General features: G+C 37.0%; 1 protein-coding gene across 5 annotated transcripts in view; it reads left to right on the top strand.

Moving 5' to 3' along the window:
- The window catches only part of SLC39A10 (solute carrier family 39 member 10), a 51,123-nt gene that overhangs the window by 20,976 nt on the left and 9,524 nt on the right, over positions 1–20,623 (top strand). For 4 of the 5 annotated variants that reach the window (XM_065669954.1, XM_065669951.1, XM_065669952.1 and 1 more), the window contains exons 2-6: positions 9,588–10,637; positions 11,694–11,895; positions 17,204–17,373; positions 18,395–18,613; positions 20,017–20,137. In XM_065669954.1, the coding sequence (XP_065526026.1) occupies positions 9,597–10,637; positions 11,694–11,895; positions 17,204–17,373; positions 18,395–18,613; positions 20,017–20,137 (1,753 nt within the window). In that variant the 5' untranslated portion in view covers positions 9,588–9,596. The remainder of the gene's footprint in view (positions 1–9,587; positions 10,638–11,693; positions 11,896–17,203; positions 17,374–18,394; positions 18,614–20,016; positions 20,138–20,623) is intronic. The other variant, XM_065669955.1, reaches the window with a different exon arrangement.

Below are 20,623 nucleotides of genomic sequence, written 5' to 3' on the forward strand. Positions count from 1 at the left end.
ATATTAAAATAAGTTTAGAGGTGTGGATGGACTGTAACTGTCTTGATTCGTAACTGGTTCTTCCAGTAGATTTTAATTTTGCTGATGCCTATCAATTTGATAGATTTCTGTCGGTTTAGCCTGGCGGTTTAAGCTGCTTTCTACCACAAGTCTGTTTTGCAGTCTCTTAATTAGTTAAACATGTAATTTGAAATAGCATAGTTCTAATTGGCTAGATTTTGTAGAAAAGATGGGCAGCCCTGATCACATAATGCATTTACTTTCAATAGCTTTAATCTGATCACAGTCAGGTATTTTGTAATACAGCTTTGATGCGCTCAGCAGACTTGGGAAGGGGGTGATGTACTGGCAATTACAATAGCAAAAGGAGAGGGAGGGAGGATCGTTTAACAGAAAATGCTATCCATGTAGAATAATAAAGCATTTGTTACAGAAACTCATGTTTACATTCTGTGAATCTCTAAATGTTTTTGACATTGAACCTGTGAAATAATGGTCACAACTGACTATTGACCCTTTGATTTTGGAGTTAGAGCCCAGTTTTCATATGGATTCAGCTATTAGTGCCAAAGAGCATAAACATCTTTCTCTAAGACATTCAATAACCCATAATTTCAGTGGTAGGCTGCCAAGCCATTTCTCTTCATCAAAAGAGAAAAACCTGCAAGTATTTTACATCACCCTTTGTGGAATGTGCCTCTTGATTAGTCAGGATGGTTGTGTTCTTCCAAAAGAATGGATTTGGTTTGAGATACACTTACTGATCACAGGTGTTAAATGTAGAGACAGCAAGTAGCTTTTCAAGTAACTTTTAACTGTTTCTTGTACTACAGTTAAACAGTAGAAAGTTTTAATGATAGAAAAAATAATTTGATTCACTTGCTTACTAACTGAAATTGACAGATTTTGTGTAATTAGGGGGATGTATCAAAGTAGTAAGTTCCTGATGAAAAGTGTTCTTTTTTTACTGAAATGGGTTACAGAAATTACACAGAGCCTTAAGAAGTAATAGAGTCATGTACAATGATGACAGCCCAATAGCAAGGCAACGCAGTAATAAAGATGGAAGGTATCAGTGATCTAGGAGTGGCATAGAAAACATTAATGTCCTAGTGATCCCACTGGGAAAGATGGTGACCTCAATAGTTATTGAACCAAATCAGCAGTTAGTTCAGAAAATCCTTAAAGTAATAATAAAAAGAAGAAGACATGGTGATACTCAAGGGAAACGACGGGAACATCTGCATTTCAGGACAGGTATAAAAGAAGAATGTACCAAATTGTAGTTACCTTAAAAGCCGGGAACTGATACTAGATCAAATTACAACATAGCCTAGGTTAGATATATCCGATTGTAATATAGTTTTAGAAAAACTGGTAGTGCAGTCTCACTTTCCTGTCCTTGCTTGTCTGTGTTGGTACTAGAATGTACCTGTACTTGCATGGTGATTGACACAGGGAAGTACATATACGTAATGTTATTTTTAAGTTTTAGCCCATCAGTGTTTTTAATTGTATTGGCTTAGAAGATATCTCTGTTTGCATTTTAGATTAAGGTTCTTAAGGGCTGTGCTTCCTTTCCCCTTTTCTGCCTCTAATCCTGCAGTAAGAGTAATGCTGCAAGTACATTTTCATTCTTTTGCCTCAAAGTTATGTCCCTTCAAAGTTGCTTTAATACTTTGTTAAGAAAGGCTAGTAGTTCAAAGTAGGTGATTTTTGAAGCCAGTCAGTATTTGTGTCATTTTGAATGGTTGCCTCGATCATCATGCCAGCCCTGTAATGGGTAGCCATGTAGATCTTTAACAATAATCTTGGCTAAAATAAATGAGAGCTAGGCAGTGAATTCTGTTGATGTCTTACTTGCAATGTGATGGAAATTACACATTTTTGTTCAGCATTTTCTTGGTGGATCTGCCGGTTGAAATACGTATGGATATTTTAGGTCACACGTCAGCCTGGTTCGGTGTTACTTCTCAATCAGCCAAGATGTCCTTACGAACACTTTTGTCTCCCATATTTATTGAACAAAGACATCTTTGGAAGCCCACTAACTCCAGGTATGAGGGGTTCCAGCAGCTGCCTGTGTCTCCCAAATTGCCTGTACATCCATATGAAAAGAAAGCTCTGTCTTTCTTAAGAAGAGTAGTATTTCTCTTGATTTGTATTCTTGACAGAATGAACTTGCTAAGAAGAATTTGAATGGCACATTGACAGAGGGCCTTATAAAAGTCTGTGACAGTGCATCATTAACTTTATTAAAAAAAAAAAAGACATCTTTCAATCAGTGGTATATGTTGTCAAGTAAAAAAATTTGCAGCCCCTAAATTCTAGACATAGACTTTAATAATTATAGTCCTCCAGGCACTTATTTGGCATAGCACTTGTAACAGAAACATGCCTTAGTCCTGGGTTTTAATGGACTTTTGTACTTGATAGCTTTAATAGTCATCAGCTTTATAGTAGACATGCATCATCCCTTTTGGACTGTAGCTGTGATAGGAGGGTTTTTTAAATTCTAGTAGTAGGAATTAAACCCGTACCAAAGCCATGCCTTTAATTCCTTTAAGCATAATTCAAGTATTTTAACATAGCACAAGGATGAAATAGGTATATTGAAATAGTGGTTTAAGTTACAGGAAGAAGAAAAATACTGCAACTGGTTTTAACAACTTTATTGCAAACATTCTTATTCTGTATTGAAGAGAAAATTGGATAAATCATTCTCAAGTAGCTTTCAATAGGAAATTTGTCTACTGATGGTTTTTCAGTGTTATTTGAATACATTTTGAGGTGGCCAGTTGTTTCATTTGTGCTAAGGCCAAAATACTGTAAGGCTGCAGATCAACCAAATCTGTAAGCTGGTGCTGCCACCAAAAGCAAGACTAATCTTTTTTTTGTGGACTGTGATGTTTGTGCAGCTGCACAGTGAACCAGATAGGAAAAGTGATCTGTCTTGAAAATAATCTTTTTTATTATTTTTCTAGGCTGTTTTTTTCAGCAGAATCTAGTTGTACAGCTGCACAGTGAACAGATCAGCAAACAAATGTGATGCTATACAAAAATGGTTTGTGGGAATGAGTGAATGAAGCAGTGGAGGAGGGCAGGACTGCTGCTTTTAAGTACACCACCGTCTTAAAATGTTTGTTGAACTTCAGCCTTAGTTCTAACAAAAACATTTGCTTACTCTCGGTAGAAAAATAAGATATTAAAATGCAGGTGTAACTGGTTCATCTTTTTAAGTATTTAATTCTTCCCAGCACTGGTATCTTGAAAGAACCTCATTAAACAGTAGAATGCTGGCACGAAATCAAACCAGCTCAGTTACAAATTTTGTGCATTAATAGATGTTTTATGGACTACGTACAGTTTATATATGAAAGACTGAAAACTAATTCTTGGTAAGCAAAACTAATACTTACACAATTTCCAACTGTTTTGATGGGTTTATATTCTTTCAAGCTTTGAGAAGGATCATGTACTCAGCAGTTTCATACAAATAACTGTTTTTTTTTTTTTTAAGAAGGCTCTCCATTTTTCTTCTGTTCAAAATAAAATAAATGCCTCTTTCTGGATAACTGAGCTAGTAGATTGCTACTGCATTAGTTTAGAATCATTTTCTAGCATGCTTAGGATTTAGCAATTCAAATATTTAACATTTCAGATTTTTAAAGGTTTCCTGGGGTGTTCAGTTATGCATAAATGCTGTCTGTGCTACTTAAGACTTCTCTGGTATTAACGAAATATGGCTTGGATCAATTAGTTAAAGGTCTCTTCTTACAAAGTGCCCCTCCTACCACGCTGTAGATTTTCAAATGAATGAGTTTTACTTAAATCCACAAACCTGTTTCACTGAAATTGAAGAGGGAAGAAAATACAGATGGGTGAGAACTAAAGTTAGAAGTGGTTAATTGTAACTTTTTAGCTCTGTAGCATGTTTTCCTATTGCATATCCAGAAACTAATGTCATCTTAAAACTGATAAAACAAAAAGTGATTATTATTGAAATGATTTTATGGCTTTCTTAAGGTATCGTTCAGTAACGGCAATATATTAATTTCACATTAATATTTTAAAACACGATTTACCTTTAAAATGTGTGCTAAATTAATAGGACTTTATATTCCTGCATTTGTTAAAAACTTGGAATTTGGAAAATAAACTGTGGGTTCATTTGCATTTTCAGATTCCAGCCTTTTTCCGGACTGAGTATTAGTATGAAATACTCTGCAGTTGCTGGGTGGAAGTGGCTGTGGGCTGCAGGCATCTCTCCTGCATATACATTGGTGTAAATACCTGCAGTATAGGAAATAATTTAAATTTTCCGGAATTGTAAGAAAAGCTGTCATCATGTGGTCACTGGCTTTATTGCAAGACTTATTTCTCTTTAAGAAAAAAACCAACCATTTCTCACAGAGCTGTTGTTCTGAGCAGTTCTTAATAGAAATTAATGATACGAACACTTTTCAGTCCTGAAGAAGGGAGGTACTTTGGTAAGGATTTTGCTTTGTCTTTATTTTTAACACCTTTTGTGTTTCTCAGTTCTCTGAAACTTCCGGTTGCCTGTGAGGTGTTACTGAGGCACTTTACTTATTGTGGTTAGAGGAGTCAGAGATACTCTTCAAAGATCTCTTCACCATATATAAAAAAAAAAAGAGGGCAGAACATTCCTAAGAGAAAAGAAAGAGTTAAAAAGGGGGAGAAACTAAAACAGCCTGGAATGGCGCACGGGAATGGGAGAACATTTATGTTACAAATATTTCAGGTTATTAAGATTGTTGGGAGCAAACGGGAAGAGGGGGAGAAAACTGGGCACTTCAGAATATTCTGGTTGATGCTTTACACTAACAAAAAACAGTAGATGTGACTTTCAGTTGAGTTTGAATTTTGTTTGACCACATTACTTGAACCAAAGTTTGTTGTTTCAAGTAAAGCCTAACTATCAAACTAGTTTTCTAGTTTCAGTGAAGCAGTTTGTGATAAACAAAATATCTCCCAAAATCATTTTTATGTTCCAGGCTTTAAATGGAGTCTTCTGAACAAAGCTATGAAATAACAGTTGAAATAGAAGGCATTGTGGAGAAGTTTTAGGAATCCAAGGGAAACTGAATGAAAAAGGCTGTAAAAAAAATACCAACTTTTGTCAGAGGTGATTTAGTTTAATAGATGAAACACCAAAGGCAGACAGTGATGTCGTGCAGAAATACTGTGAATTTTCCATACAGAAAAGAGAACTCTGCTGATGTGTTGCTTAGGTACTTTGACTTCAAACCTTTGATTTAAAACCTTGTATATGCATATGCAGTCAGTACTGCATTTAGTATGAATGATTTGCTTGCATTGATAAATGAGGAGGTGAGGGGGTGCATTTGGCAGCACTCTATGTGGTTTGTGCTATGTCAGCTGGTGTGGCCAAACTGTTTATCTTATCTACTGTAAATTTACACATTTGTTCTAACTTTGCAGCTTGACTTAGGTGCAGGTGTCCCACTGCCTGTGTGAATCCTGCAATACTTGTTCTTGTTTGCAGTTTAACAAACTGGAGTAGGTGCTGCTATTTCCAGCTCTGGCCCACGGGTGCTGTAGTTTCTTACCTGACAGCTAGCTAGGAGAGGTTTCCCCCATGTCTCCCAGATTGGGTGCCCAACCATTACTGAGCTGGGGAGGCAGAAGGGAGTCAAATGAGTGAATAAAATAAGGCAAAGGCTGACAGCAATAATAGGCAGAATCTTTTTCAACTTTGTTGTAGCCTTGTCTTAGGGCTGCCCTTCCATATTCTTTTGGAAGGATTCAAGAGTCTTAATGTTCCTATATTGAGATCAGCTATATACAATTCTGTGCCACCGAAATGTATAGGATTTAAACTTCAGCTTTCTGGTATTCTACACATATGAATACTGCCTGACAGGTTAAAGATGACAGCTATTTGTAATTGCCTAGAGAATAACGAAGCTTGTTTAAAAAGAAACAAATAATCAACTCTTAATAGTTCTTCTGTTTGAGACTTTTTTTATGATGGGTATGTTTGTTTTGTAAGCGTCTCTGTTCTGTATCTTCTATTGTAATTCTTGTTACAAAGGTTTGTATAATAGAAGAGTAAAAATATTGTGCTAGGGGTATTACTGTTTAAACTGAAAATAGACATCTAATTGATCTTGAAATTGGTCTGATAATGCTCAGCTCTTGTATTTCAGCAGTGAATCGTGGTCATTGGTTACAAATGATTTTAACCAACAGGGCATGGAGAAAAGGTAACATTCAAAGCTAAACACTAGAATTAGGGATGCATGACTAAATTTTCAAAGTAATGTATTCCTAGTATTGTGTGAGACTGTCACATGAAAAAGATCATGAGGTTGTGAAAAGGATTATGATCATGCTTAAGTCATGAATTTCCTGGTAGAGATATTTTAGTCTGAATCCATGCTTGTTTGAGAATAATTTGGCTTGTTCTGGTTATATTACCATTATGTGGCAGAGTGAGAAAAGGTGTCTTACCTACAGAAGTAGTATCCTTTGAGTAACTGAAATTTATTTAAACTTGAGAAGCTGTTTTCACTAGTGAGAAAGTGAAGTTAAAAAGGTACTGAACGATTTGCTAGAGCATTACAGTACACTGCGTGTACTTACCTGCTGCTGCCATCTTCTGTGCCAGCATATTTAAGTTCAGCTTTCTCCCCGGGCTTTCATTTGTCTTGTGTGTATCTTAACTGCTTATTCCAGATCCTGAACCTGTTCTTCACATTCAGTAACATTCAACATTGTAAAACCCATTGATGGAGATCTGCATAGAAATGTGGAGCTCTGTTGATCAGTCACCAGCCATACTCCTGACCCAGTACCTTTACTTACTGCCAGAATGTTTCTGCTTCCTGGGATGATGTAAGTCATAGAGCCCAGGTTCTCAGACCGTGTGAGAAAGAGCGTATGTTCTTTATTTAAAGGTTATGGAGTGAGTTTCCAGACAATCATACAGTCTGAGATTTGACTCAGTCCAGTGACTTTTGGATAAAGATTTGCAACCAGTTACATTGTACTCCACCAGTAACAACTCTGTACTTACCTGTTCCCTGAAAGGAGAATTCAGAAAGCTTCTGGAAGGTGCTCTGAGATGCTTTCAGTGTTTCTGTTTGAATGTCAGTGATGTATTTATACAAACATTAGGGATGCCTTACATGGAACCCATGAGTGAAAATGACTATATGAAAATAACATCTCAGTAAATTCTGGGGAGGAACTAATTTACTTGAAAAGATGGTCACAGCCATTAAAATAGTAATTGCAATGTAGGTGACTGAACTGGAGACAAACTGGGGTCATTCCAGACTGATGGTTGAGCTGGTGCTCATAAAAATAAAACAGTAGTATACAGTGATTACCCATTGAGCTGTCTGGTGTCCCTAGAATCAGTTTTGTTGCAGGTGCTCCATTTGACAGTTACTCTTCTGATCTTATATTTGCAGAGGGTCAGTATTGCAAAAGAGAGTTCTGTTGTGGTTATTAATCTTCCAAGCAGTTGAAGCTTCAGTGAAAACTCAGTTTTCATCTTCTGTGAAGGTTAACAGGAAAAATTTTTCCCTCAGTCTTCTTTGTTAACACATTTATTTTCTATATAGTCATTAAAAGGTATCCCTTCTTTACCTTTGATTCCTTTCCTCTGTCAACCTATTGCACGTATAGGAGCTTCCAAGAGGATTTATTTGCGGGTTTTTTTTGTGCATTAGTTTTGGAAGTTCTTAAGCACAAAACCCACTCTGATATTTTAGGAAATTCAAATGGACTTTTAAATGTTTGCAGTTTGCTGCAAAGCATTTTCATGACCAATTTCACGAAGCGTGTTTTGGTTCACAGCTAGGGTGGGCTTGAGAAAGGCAACTAAATTTACCATTTCCTGTCTGAAAGACAGGATCGTGTTCGGATGCATGGATGGGGTCATTTGCATCTTTGTGAATGTAGGATCAGTCACAGCTCTACTACTCAAAGTGCACTTAAGGAACTAAAACTGCTTTCAGTGTAAGAAGAGTGTTCCAAACTTCACCTGTTTTCCTGTTAGTTTGCATCCTTGCATTTGCTGTAGTGTTGCGGTAGAATTTGGGTATGCAGAAAGCAGGGTGGATGGAACTTCTGTCCTTACCCTTTCTCTCAGCTCTCATTTTTCAGTCATGTTTTAAATTTAACTAGTTACATGTAAAAAGCCCTACTGTACTTGTTTCCTTGTCTATTTTAACCTTGTTAAGCTGTTCAAACTAGTCATTCAACTGTTCAGATTGATTGGGAAGCTCCATGCTGCTTTCTTTTTATTGTTTGCTCCTTTGCTGATAGGAGGGCTTGACTATCTACTGCGTGTATGTAGCAGAACTGTTGCAAATGTTCCACATTTTGTTTGGCTTGGTAACCAGCAGAACAAATTAAGTCTTGCTAGAAAACCCTGGCAGTCTGTACATGATTTATTTTTTCTTTTAAAACTCCATGTATTTTAGAGGTTATTCTCTTCCCAAAATTAAGTCTGTAGAAAATAGAATTCATAAAATACAGTTCTTGGCGTATCTTTAGCTTTCCAATTCATTGACATTTTTACATAAGCTTGGATTGTTTTTTTCTTTAAAGTTTTTCTTGGAATAATTATTCTGGCTTTACATGTATTTTTACTAGCAGATGTAGGCAAAAGAACACTGTCATACTTTGTAACATACTGAATTGTTTCCAGCTGTCAACACAAGATCGACTTCTGCAGTGTCCTCTTGTTATCTGATGTTGAATAGTAAGTTTCTCGCATTTAATACTAAGTTGAAAACCACGTGTAGATGATACAATCAAGCTCAAATAAGCAGTACCAGTTTTTAGAGATTCTATCAGCATTAACAGCACTTTGAGTTGCATAAACAGATGTTTGCCATATAACCTTGTTTTTAAATGAACATCCACTTAGATCTTTGAAATCAGTAAGTAAAAAATACTAAAAATACAAACACTTCAGCAATATATTGAAGTTCATTAATGACAATTTATTTTTAAATCACTAATTACCAATCGAAATTGACCTTAACTATTCTGTGATTCTGTGAAATAGGGAATTGTGCAGTGTGTGTCTTTAGCTGGGGTACTTTAGCATTACATAAGAGAACAAATGATCTGTGGGTTTTCAACTGTATTATCTGCCTGTCATCCTCATAAATAAGAAAATACTGTATGGTTGGTTTAAAATAATGTTTATTCTTTTGCAACTTGTATTTTAACAAGATTTTCAATATTATACGGTATTGTAAGCTCAGATGCCTCTGAAAATATACACAAAAAATGCTCTGATATGACTGACTGTAAATGCTGATCTTTTTACTGTAACTGCCTCCTGTAAGTATGGTATGCAAGACTGCATCTGTAAAATACACAGAGCCTATCTTACTGTTGGATAAGTATATTAATACAATTTCTGCAGTAAAAATACTGTGATTGCTATTCTGTGAATGATGGTATCTAAAATGATTTGTGAGTCATTCAGTTGGTACAAAGAAGCACCAAACTGATAATCATGTAGTACAAACATTGAGATTGCTCTTACACCTAAGTGCTTCCCCTTGTGTTTCTTGTAGGAAACAGAGATGAAGGTACACATGCACACAAAATTTTGCATCATTTGTTTGCTGACATTTACCTTTCATCAGTGCAATCATTGCCATAAAGATGGACATCACCGTGGTCCCAAAGGGAAATGTGGACACTACCATAATGACTGTCAGATCTCAAATGATTCCTACTTCCAGAATGGAGGAACAGAATCTATGCCGAGTAAATTTTCAACATTGGAAGCTGAAAATGAACAAAAATACTACATTGAAAAGATTTTTGATCGTTACGGTGAAAATGGAAGATTATCCTTTTTTGGCCTGGAAAAGCTGTTAATAAGCCTTGGTTTAGGAGAGGTAAAAGTAGTGATGATAAATCATGATGATATTGGCCATGATCATGTTTCTCATTTATATGCTTTAGAAGTCCAGGAAGGAAAACATTCTCACTCTCATAACCATCCTCATAGCCACTCAGATTCAGAAAACCAAACCATGGCTGTAAAGAGAAATCATAAATGTGACCCTGAAAGAGAGACAGTAGCACTATCAGTAAAAGATGATGGCAAACACAGTCATGACCAGAGTCGTCATCATCGTCATCACCACCCTCGTCTACATCATCATGACCATAATGGTACACATCATTCTCGTAATGATTCAGTTAGTCATAGTGAACATGGAGAACAGAACCATGAACCTTCAACAGAGACAAACACAACTCAAGATCAGCCAGAAAGAAAACAGCGCAAACAGAAGAAGAAGCAAAAGAAGATCAGTGAGACTTCAGGAGATTATGCCCCAGATCATGATTCGGGTGATCAGCATGAGCACAATCGTGTTCATAAACTTGATCATGCACATGATGCGTCTCACTTGCATGTACGCCGTCATGAACACGGTAGTGATCGTTCTACTAGTCGTGGACATCAGGATTCCAGTTTAGGTAATGAGGATGGGCACCACCATACCAGCAAACGAGAGGCACCTCGTAAACAGAGTAGTGTAAGAAAACGTGCTCTTTTTCCATCTCATAGTCATAAGGATCATAATGAAGATGAACATGGTCGTGAAGAGGTGAGTATTAAATGAAGAACCGGTAAGTTGACTTTCACTGTTGTTACATAACAATTGAAGGTACATACCCACAAATCAGTGCAGAAGCACTGAGACCATTGCATAACATAGGTTGCAGAGTGAAAAGGTGAGAGGTTACTGCTACAGTTTTGACTTTACTGTCGAGGTGTTCATTTCTGTCTGCCTGTCTTTTCTCAGAGATCTATCTTCATGCATATTTACCTCTATAAAAGAGCTCCTTAAACTTTCTGAGATACCCTGCCTACATGTGGGGTTGTTTCTCTTCCCAGTATTCATTAATACTTCACTCATAACCCTCTTCCCTTTATTTTGGACTTCTTTCTGAATCTAAGATGATTAACATATTTGGGAACTGCATGGAGACTCTTTTGAAAAGAAACAACTGCATCTTTTTTTTCAACATGCTTCTAATTCCTTTGTCCTAAGAGATTGCAAAGCAGTGTAAACGAAGCTTCAGTAGCACTGTGGTCAGTGTAAGCTCTTCCATTTCTCCCTTCAGCATCCATTATTTCTGTCTGGACCGTAAATATACTTTCCTTTCCCCCTTGCAATTAACTACTGAAGCAGGACAATTTTGCTGTGTCATGGTTTTAAGCAAGAAGTCAGGATAGGAAAGGATGGAGTGAGTGCTGTGGTTGAGGTTTTAATCTGAATTAAAAAGTGAAACTCCTAACAGAGAAGGTTGATAAAGAGAAGTGTTAGAAAACAGGATTTGGATTTATGTTCTTGCACTCCTTTCCTGTTGCTCTTTTTTCATTGCTTGTACTTTGTAATGGTAAGACTATGGAAACTCATTTTCACTGACATCTATCAAAAATTATATTGGTGTCTGAATTTATAGTGCAGATACTTTTACTGTTTCTTCATAAACCACTTAGATCAACTAAGACATGTTCTAGCACTGGTGAAATGTTGTGGGCCAGTGTTTCCACTTTCTGTTTGTGTTCTCAAATTATATGCTAAATTTTCCATAACTGTAGTTTTTAATGAAATAGTTGCTTTCATACTTAATTTGTTTGTACAATTTGCTTGCAGTGCTTAAATGTTACCCAGCTGCTACGGTACTATGGTCTGGAAACCAGCTCTCCAATATCTCCTGAGTTGTTTGTATACATGTGTCCTGCTTTGCTATACCAGATTGAGAGAAGGCTTTGTATTGTACATTATGATGAGCTTGAAGATGTTATGAAAAGTAAAAATGCATCAATTGAGAATAAAGATAAAACAGGTGCATCAGGTAGGTATTTAACATCTAAAGCCTTCAAAATCATTTTGCATTGTAAGTATTAACTTGAAAGCTTAAAATGTCATACAACTTAGTATTGACTGTAAAGGGATGGTTACAATTTAACATACTTATTAGAAGAAATTTGAGACAGCATGCTCCTTTAAGTCAGGAAACAGCATCCTGTTTGGCAGTATAATGGCTTTTAAATGACGGTGGCTCAGGGAGGCATACCTTTCTTTCTTGTAACTTTTTTATCCTTTTTCATTAGTTTTGCTTCTTATTTTATGTTTCCTTATTTTTACTTCCTTTTATTGGTCTTCTGTCATTGAGGCCTAATAGCCTATCTTTGGGCCTGTGGCCCAGGAATTTTGGCCTGGGTTTGTCCCACATATCTTTGGATGTTGGACTCTTACAGGAACATAGGCAAGGTACAGAATCTTTGGGGATGAAAGGACCTATAAGGGTGACCAAGTCTACCCACAGTTTCAATAATTTTCTTAAACTGTTACATACTTTGTCTCTTAGTGTGATTGAGGTGGTCTGTGTCACTGTCTCCAAGTTGGAAAGTTGCAGCATTAGTTTGGCATAAATTTTCTTAATGAATTTGATCTGGATCTCTGAATTCAGGAATCAAGAACAGCACCTTCATCACAGCTCATTCACTGCAAAATACTAGTTTAGCTGTTGCTGGTTTTATGTTCTAGCAGTAATGCAAATTTGTAGAATTGCCACCCAGAATTTTTTGTGAACTGAAGAGATACAAAGACTTAGGCAAGACACAAGAACATTCAAATTGCCATTTCTGACAACACTTCCCTTTTCTGACTTCCAGTATCAGTTCTTCTATACTGCTGTTCTCTTAAGCATATGAGAAGTATTCAGTCAGAATCCTATGTTGGCAGTTTTAAGGCGGTTTGCCCTGAGTTAAAATCAGTAGACTTTTGTTTCTTCTTACCATAGTTTTAAGCTAAAAATATTTTTACTCCTGTTAAAGCAGTTAATGTAAGGGTGGCATCCACTGTGGTTTCATAATTGAGTGTGCTTACTCCTGCTGTCTTTCTGAAGTTATAATGGAACTGTTGACATGTTTAGCTGTGGTGTAGTATTAAAAATCTAAAAAGTCTTGGGTACAATGTCCATGTTTTGAGAATAACGATACTGGTCATTATGAGTATTTATTAGGACATAGGTGCTTATTAGTACCATTCAAAATAAAGCATGAAGTACATTCTCATAGATGATGACTGTTGGAAAGAATGCATTGCTGCTAATTTTTCTTAACAATGCTGGAGTCATTAAAATATTTGACTTTTTACACATGAATCTCCTACAGTGACACAGCTACTATCTTGTTAACTGTTCAAAGGTGGTAAGCCAAATATAGCTTGTGTTTTATATGGCAGCAGATTGTTTTGTGGGGTAGTTTCTCTGTAGTAAGGGTTGACCCCTGCCTTATTACCAAGAGGATTTCTAGAGTAGTTCTAAGCATTTCTGCCAATTAAAAGGTGGAAACCATGTACAAAACCGCCATGTTGCACATACTTTGAGCCAGTTTAATTAGGAAGTTTCTACAGATGAGTGCTTCTATTTAGAAGAATGCATTTTCTTTCTCTGTAATGAGAAAGGCAGTAGATGAATAACTTGGCTTGATGACCTTGAACATTTTAAGGGACTTAATTTGCAAAATCAGTGAAGCTTATTGTGAACATTTAACATGCTTTATGGCAACTGGGATCTTAAGTATAAATAGCATGTTTGCCAGTTAATTGTAAAAAATTGGGTTTTAAGTTATGGATTGTGAAAACACAATAACCTCTAAAACAGCTCAGCTTGGTTAGATAATGATAAATCTTTCTTCATAACCATTTTCTGTATACTCTTGTGTTAACTACAGTGAGATTTCAGTTTTTGTAATAATTATCTTCCTTTCTTAAGGAAGTGAATCACAAAATAACAAATCTTAACTGCTGTATGGGGATTGTAGGAGGTGTAGGATGAATGTCAGTCATGGAGTAACTTAACCTGCAGGTTGTAGGATGCTACGAAATTGAAAATGTGTGCTTACCTGAGCTAAGGTAAACCTTTTTAGATAGGAGTATTTGCCAAAGTTATGAGGATGCAGACATTTTTAAACACTCGTTTTCTCTGATTTTCTTTAGTTCTAATTAAAGTTTTCAAAAAACCTAGAGCAGTGCTGCTCCTATTCATTGATACTAACCTGTAAGGTTTCCATTAGTTCTGATAGTGCAGTTTTCTAAAGCAAGCTAATTTAGTTAACTGATGACCAAAAACTGAGGAAGACATGCTGGGTTTTCTTCCTGTAATTTACAGATAGTTCTGCAATTAGTTCTACTAACAGGTTTTTAAAGGGCTTATACATACAGCTGAGCTTTCACAGTGTATCTTGCTGGGAGAGGTGGCATTGAAATCATCAAGGGCTTCTAAATAATTTTACTTAAAAGGAAAGGTACACCCTACTATGAATCAAGCTAATAGAAGTGATACAAGTGAAGAGTAACAGGTTTTTTTATAGTGGAGATCAGTTAGAGCTATCGATTAAAAGAGTTTTACCAATACCTTGTAAATCTGCTTGTGCAGATACCAGTGTTCCTGAACCCAGGAAGGCTTTGTTTCAGTGGAGTCCTTCTGTTATCTGCAAGCTTCAACAAGAAAGCAAGCTACCTAACTCTTGTTGGCCTTCCAAGGAGTCTGCCTTACTACCTTATTAGTCTGTTCTAATTTACAGGTAGTTGTCCAAATCCAGGTTGAGAAGCCGTCTGCTGTTTGTTACCCACTGTTGGAACAGAGGGCCCTTACTGAAGAAATTGTTCAGTCACAAACCTCGTGTTTTTTTGCACAGGGATATTTTATAAGCACCTGCACAATAACTTTACCTACATTGACAAGGCTTTATATAATATTCCTAGGAGTGCTATACACCAAGCTTTTGTAACTTAAGAGCTCTTGCAGTGTTCATAATATCGCATATTAGTTCCACTTCTATAATATTTTAGTGTTTTGAACACTACAGATCAATGAAATCTTTCCACAAATTTATTTTACTGGAATTTTGTTAAAAGTCTTCCTTAGTAGTCCTTTTTATATGAGGAGTGTTGATACACAGATGTAACTGTGGGGCCATGTACAGCTTCTGTATATATTTCTTTAATCATTGATTTGAGATAAACCTTTCAACCTTTTGCTGATAATTTTGGTTTAAACAGAGACAGAAGCTGATGACCAACATCTGAGAGATGCACAGATGCCATATTCTAGTTCTGATGTGCCGTATCTTAATCATGGTGCCATGTTTGGATACTGTATAATTCATAAGAGTATGTAAGACTTTCCAAGATGAATTTGCCAGATCTGTGCTATGATATATGAAACTGAAGACATAATCTCTTTCCAATTTTTCTCCATGTAAGGCTCTTGGTCATCTTACCTGGCACTTAACATCATAATGTCTGTGTCCATTTTGGAGATCCAAAGTCCTACCGAATGACCATATAATATTTATTTGGGCTACTTGTGCATGGTTGCATGATTCAGCATTGAATTACACGGCCATGTATGCTGTTTGTTTCAGCAGAGCCTGTTAATCCAGACTACATGACTGAAGTGCTCTGGGGATGAATTGAGGCTTGTGTAGTGGCAGCATTTTGGTTAGCAGCGACCTCCTTCTACTCTAGACTTACTTTTGTATTTTCATTTTCCAGCCTTGGTTTCTTAGTTCCTCATCTGCTGGCAGGCTTTGCCTTTTCACCAGCTCTCATGTTTTCCACTTGGTATCAATATGCATTTCAGTGTACACTGTATACTATAAAGATTTTCCCAGTTTCTCATGGTGAATGTGCTCTTGTACCCTTTCATTTGAATTGGATTGTTTCCTTTTCTGCACTGTCGTGGAATGACAGCTACAGATTTCATAAGAACTGATATCCCAAAATAAGATGTAAACCAGCAGATGTTGTAAGTCTTGGTGTTGGACAGACCAGGCCTGCAGCAGCCACAGTTTGAATGGCAAAGTCTTGTCAAATCTGATCTGTAGCATTTTTGATACAGACAGAACTCTTGGAACATTTGACTGCTAAATCACAGAATTCACTGAGCAGCTACAACATATTCATTCCTCTTTTCTTCTCCTCTTCCCTCCATCCCCCCCATTTCCGAGGGTGTTTTTATCCCAGTTGATCAAAAATGAATGGACCTTTAAGGAAAATTCATGCACCAAAGTATGGAAATGCTGATGATTTCAAATGATTGTTAACTTCCATGAAAGTTGGCAAACTATGTCAACATTTTTGCTTAAGAGTGAAGCTAGCAAAAAACTTGGAAAAAAAACTGAAGCATTTAGGCTAAAATAACAAAAGAAGAGTTCAGACTGAGGAAGTCATGTTCATGAAAGATCTCAGCCCATACAGTTAATGTTTGTAAAACAGGAGCACCAACTATTGCTGTCTTTGGGTCTGTGAGTCTTTTGAATTGTATTGTTATAATTGAACAGTTTTTACTTACTGTTGTTTGAAGTTCTGTGATGGAAAGAAACGAGAAGTGATAGGCAAAGAGAGAAGAGGAAAAACCCATCAGTTTTAATTCATAGCCCTACTGATGACTTGAAGGTAGAAGAGAAAATATTTTATTAGGGTGTGATGCTGACTGCAAGAGCCATATTTCTTTGCTGATAGGATTACGTTGGGTCACCATATTCCTATTATCACATAATGCCTTATGTTGGTAATGAGTTAATTTCAGCTCTTCAAGACATAGCATTTTAAGTTCCTCTGTCAAAGACTGAGTCTTCTCCAAAATAAAAACTTGTGTTTCAAAGCACCAGGTGAAACAAATGGTGCCTAACTGAACATGCACCTCCTAACAAAGGAGAAGAAATACTGAATACAGTTAAATTTGGCAGCAGAATCGTTTTAAAAACAAGTGTTAAATATGAGTCAGTCCTCATAGACATCTCTTAAGTAGCAGAGGCTGATTTGTTCCAACACAAAATCTTTTGCTTTTTGTGTTTCATGAAGGGCTATAGAGGGAAGCCTGGTACAGCCAGGAAGAATTGCTCAGCTCCTTTTAGGGGATTGTCCTCTGGTGTCTTTCCCTATATTGTACTGTACTGCAAATAAGCCTGTGTGTGTTTTGCTGTGGGCTTCAGTATTGCCTTCATATTTTTTGGCATTTTGTGAATGAGCAGTCACAATTAGGTTAAACAAAGGTGATATTCTTGAGAGAGTTGAAATTCATTAACCAGCCTTAAAAGTCTTACGGGTATTGTTCTGATAATCTTTCTGTGTTCATTTCTTTCCCACAGCCTGGTTTTGTGGTATCATCTCTATCACCGTCATTAGCCTGCTTTCCTTACTAGGTGTGATCTTGGTTCCCATCATTAACCAATGGTGCTTCAAATTTCTTCTAACTTTCTTGGTAGCTCTGGCTGTAGGAACAATGAGTGGAGATGCACTACTCCATCTCTTGCCACATGTAAGTATGATTTCCTTACCTTCTTTTCCTCCCTCCTTAATTGTAACTAGATACAGCATTTTCAAATAACTGTTTGACAAGTATCAACACATAAATGTTCACTATTGCAGATGCAGATTGACTTAACTGTGAGGGACAGCCTGAAACTGTTTGAGACTTTCTGTTAACAAAAAGAAAGAAAATGTGGATTAAAGTAGTTGTGTATTCATAGTTTTAACTTCTGTCACGGTACTTTAAAACATCCAGTGAGACCAACAAGAGTATTTAAAGTTGGCAATGTTATGATTTCTTGTGTATCAGTACAACCTAAAAGTATTTCAGGGGGGTTAAACTTCCTCATTACTAGTCTTTAGGGGAGAAAGTAACTTCTAACTTACTGAACCAGGAAGTTGTCCCAGTTCCTGGGAAGGTAAGCAGGTTTTAGTTTGTGGTGGGGTACTGTAATTCTAAATGTTGTTATCTTAATTCTTTCAGCATAAAGTCTAATGTTTGGATGTTTCCTTTCTGTAAATTTTAATACAAATTTCTGGGCATTTCAAACATTTTCAAAGTTTGGATTTCATATCAGAAGTAAGGCTGTAACTGGCTGTAACTGTTAAATCATCTTTGGTTGCTAACGGGAGTGTGGGAATGGTAGTTCCTTGTGACATTATGAGTGCTAGTCTTGTTAGCTGTAGCATTGTGACAACCTCATTATGTTCAGCATTGTGACAGGAAAAAAGATGAAACTAGATTATCTCCCATTCACCCCTAAAATATTTCCCAGAGGAATATTCTTTTATTCATTAGGGTAATGAATGGTGTAGTGAGAAGTTTCCATAGTAAAATGCATTTGTGTTTTAAAAACAAACAAACAAAACCCAACAACCAACCAAAACCACACAAATACACAACCCAACCAACTTGTAAAGTCTTTTTCTGCTACTTTCCTGGCAATGTTACGTTTTGTCATCTGAGCTTGGATCCATTTCAGTCTCCTGATTGCACCAGGTCATGCTGTTTTATTGTTTTCTCTCCTAAGTCACATGGAGGCCACAACCACAGTCACCACCATGGCCAAGGTCATGTACATGAACACAAGCGTTCTCATCGACATGCCCACGGACATGGAGTGCAGACAGAAGGCTTTCTGGAAGAAAATGATCCAGTGCTGAAAGGTCTTGTGGCACTTGGAGGCATTTATGTTTTGTTCATTATTGAACATTGTTTAAGAATGTACAAGCATTACAATAAACAGAAGGTATGTGCTAAAATTGCATGTTATGTTAAAATATATTACCTGAAGTTCTCTTCTGCCTTTTGAGGAATTGCCTTTGTGATGATTCATTATATTGTGAAGATGAATGAGTGCTGCTTATCTGCATTCTGTTTGATTTAATGGGAGGAAACCCTTTTGTGAAAGAGGTAATTTAGGAAGATAGAGTAGAAATCTGATGGGGAAGATTGCAGCTTTTTGGCCAGATATATTTGGAGGTAGGTCTGAGTAAAAGAGATGACAGCTCTTTCTCCAAAGCACCATGACTTTTGTTTTGCAAAATAGGAAAGGCAATGTGTAGGAAAGAACTGGGAATAGAGCAGGACAGTTGTCAGACAATTTAACTGTATGTTGCTAGCTGATGAGGCCAGCGTAAAGAGCTGTTCAGTTTTTCTACATGAGAAAATGCTAAAATTTGCAGACCTCCTGCTTCCTATAAATTGCCAGTCAAATTTTAACTTGATTCCCTGAAAATGATTGGATTTTTAGGGCTGGGAGCATGTGGTCTAAAAGGAGAGGAAGAACCTCAGGGCACTTGAATGACAGTGGGTTGAGATTCAAGCAACCAAAGAGCCATATTCTTCCAACAGTCAGTATAGGATCATAGAATGGTTTGGGTTAGAAAGGACCTTAAGATCATCTAGTTCCAACCCCTGCCATAAATACACTTTCAGCTTTTGCCTCCATCATTCAACTTTGAGGAGTAAATTATTTTGGTGAAGCTGTACCTGCTTCACCCAGATGAGCATGGAAACTTTTGAAGTTCTCTGTTTTCACGTCAGACCTGCTGCCTCAGCTGGACAGGCAGCAACAGGAGGTATTTCCTAGATCTTCTGATAAAAAGATAAAAGCTGTCACATTGGGCATATCTTCTTTGAGGTTAATTAAGTAATATAATCCCCTCGCTGCTTTGCCAAAAGTATGATCTGTGTTCTATGGGCCTCAGATAGGAAAGTAGCAAGCTTTTCTCCAAAGGGAAATACAAGGAAGTTATGGGAGTATAAAAAAAACGGAAGTTGAACAAAATAGAGGAGCTGTTCTTGCTGTATGTTTGCTTTGTTGAGCAAAAAAAGTATATATAATAATTGCCTCCATGTGTTTCTGGGCTGTTAGTGCTTTCCTTGCCATTATGTACTCTGTTATTGAAATGAACTACCATCTGTGTGTGAGTGAGATTCTATGGTGGGCAGCTAAGAATTTCCACTGGGATAGATATTGTTGCTGAGCCTTAAAGAGATTAATACTCTGTAAGTCCCATACTTCTGTGGGATGTATCAAGAGAGAGTAACTTAAGCCTGTTTTGAAGAGATTTTTGGACAACCTTTCAGTTTCTTTTATTTCCACTGATGCCCTTTTAAAAAGCAGATGTTATTTGTTTTCTGTTGCAGAGTAAGCAGAAATGGTGCAAAAAACCCCAGACTGAAGAATCACCAATTGGAAGGAAACTTTCCGATCACAAGTTGAATAATAGACCAGATGCTGACTGGCTTCAGCTCAAACCCCTTGCAGGTAGGCATTCATTTTCAGCATCTTCTCTGAGTATGAGATTCAAAGTAATGGCACGTAACCTATGGCGTGTAGCATGTAACCTCTTGTACAGTTTTGCTGCTGTTATGCAAATCATCGTTAATAAGACTTAATAGGCTTTCCCTATTAAATCTTTCTTTATTTTGTTTTCCTTAGATCTGAGAACACTCCAAATGCTTCCTAATATGCTATACAAATGGTTCTCAGACTTCTGAAGCAGTGAGGTTTTGGGTGGCTGTGGTTCTTTGGAGGGGGGGGATTATTTGTTTGGCTTTGAGGTGTTTTCTGGTTAGGCTGTGCCTGACTAGCTCAGCCCTGGCAAAAATGAGATCAAAAACGAACACACACAATCTGAAAGGGGTTGCCCGTTTCACTTTGAAGGTTCCAGCCTCTGACCAATTATAGTTTGGCTAAGAGGGCTAAACAAAATTAATGTATTTTCATAAATACAACTGAGTACTCTGAATA

Source organism: Lathamus discolor, chromosome 3, assembly GCF_037157495.1.
Source record: "Lathamus discolor isolate bLatDis1 chromosome 3, bLatDis1.hap1, whole genome shotgun sequence".
NCBI lineage: Eukaryota > Metazoa > Chordata > Aves > Psittaciformes > Psittacidae > Lathamus > Lathamus discolor.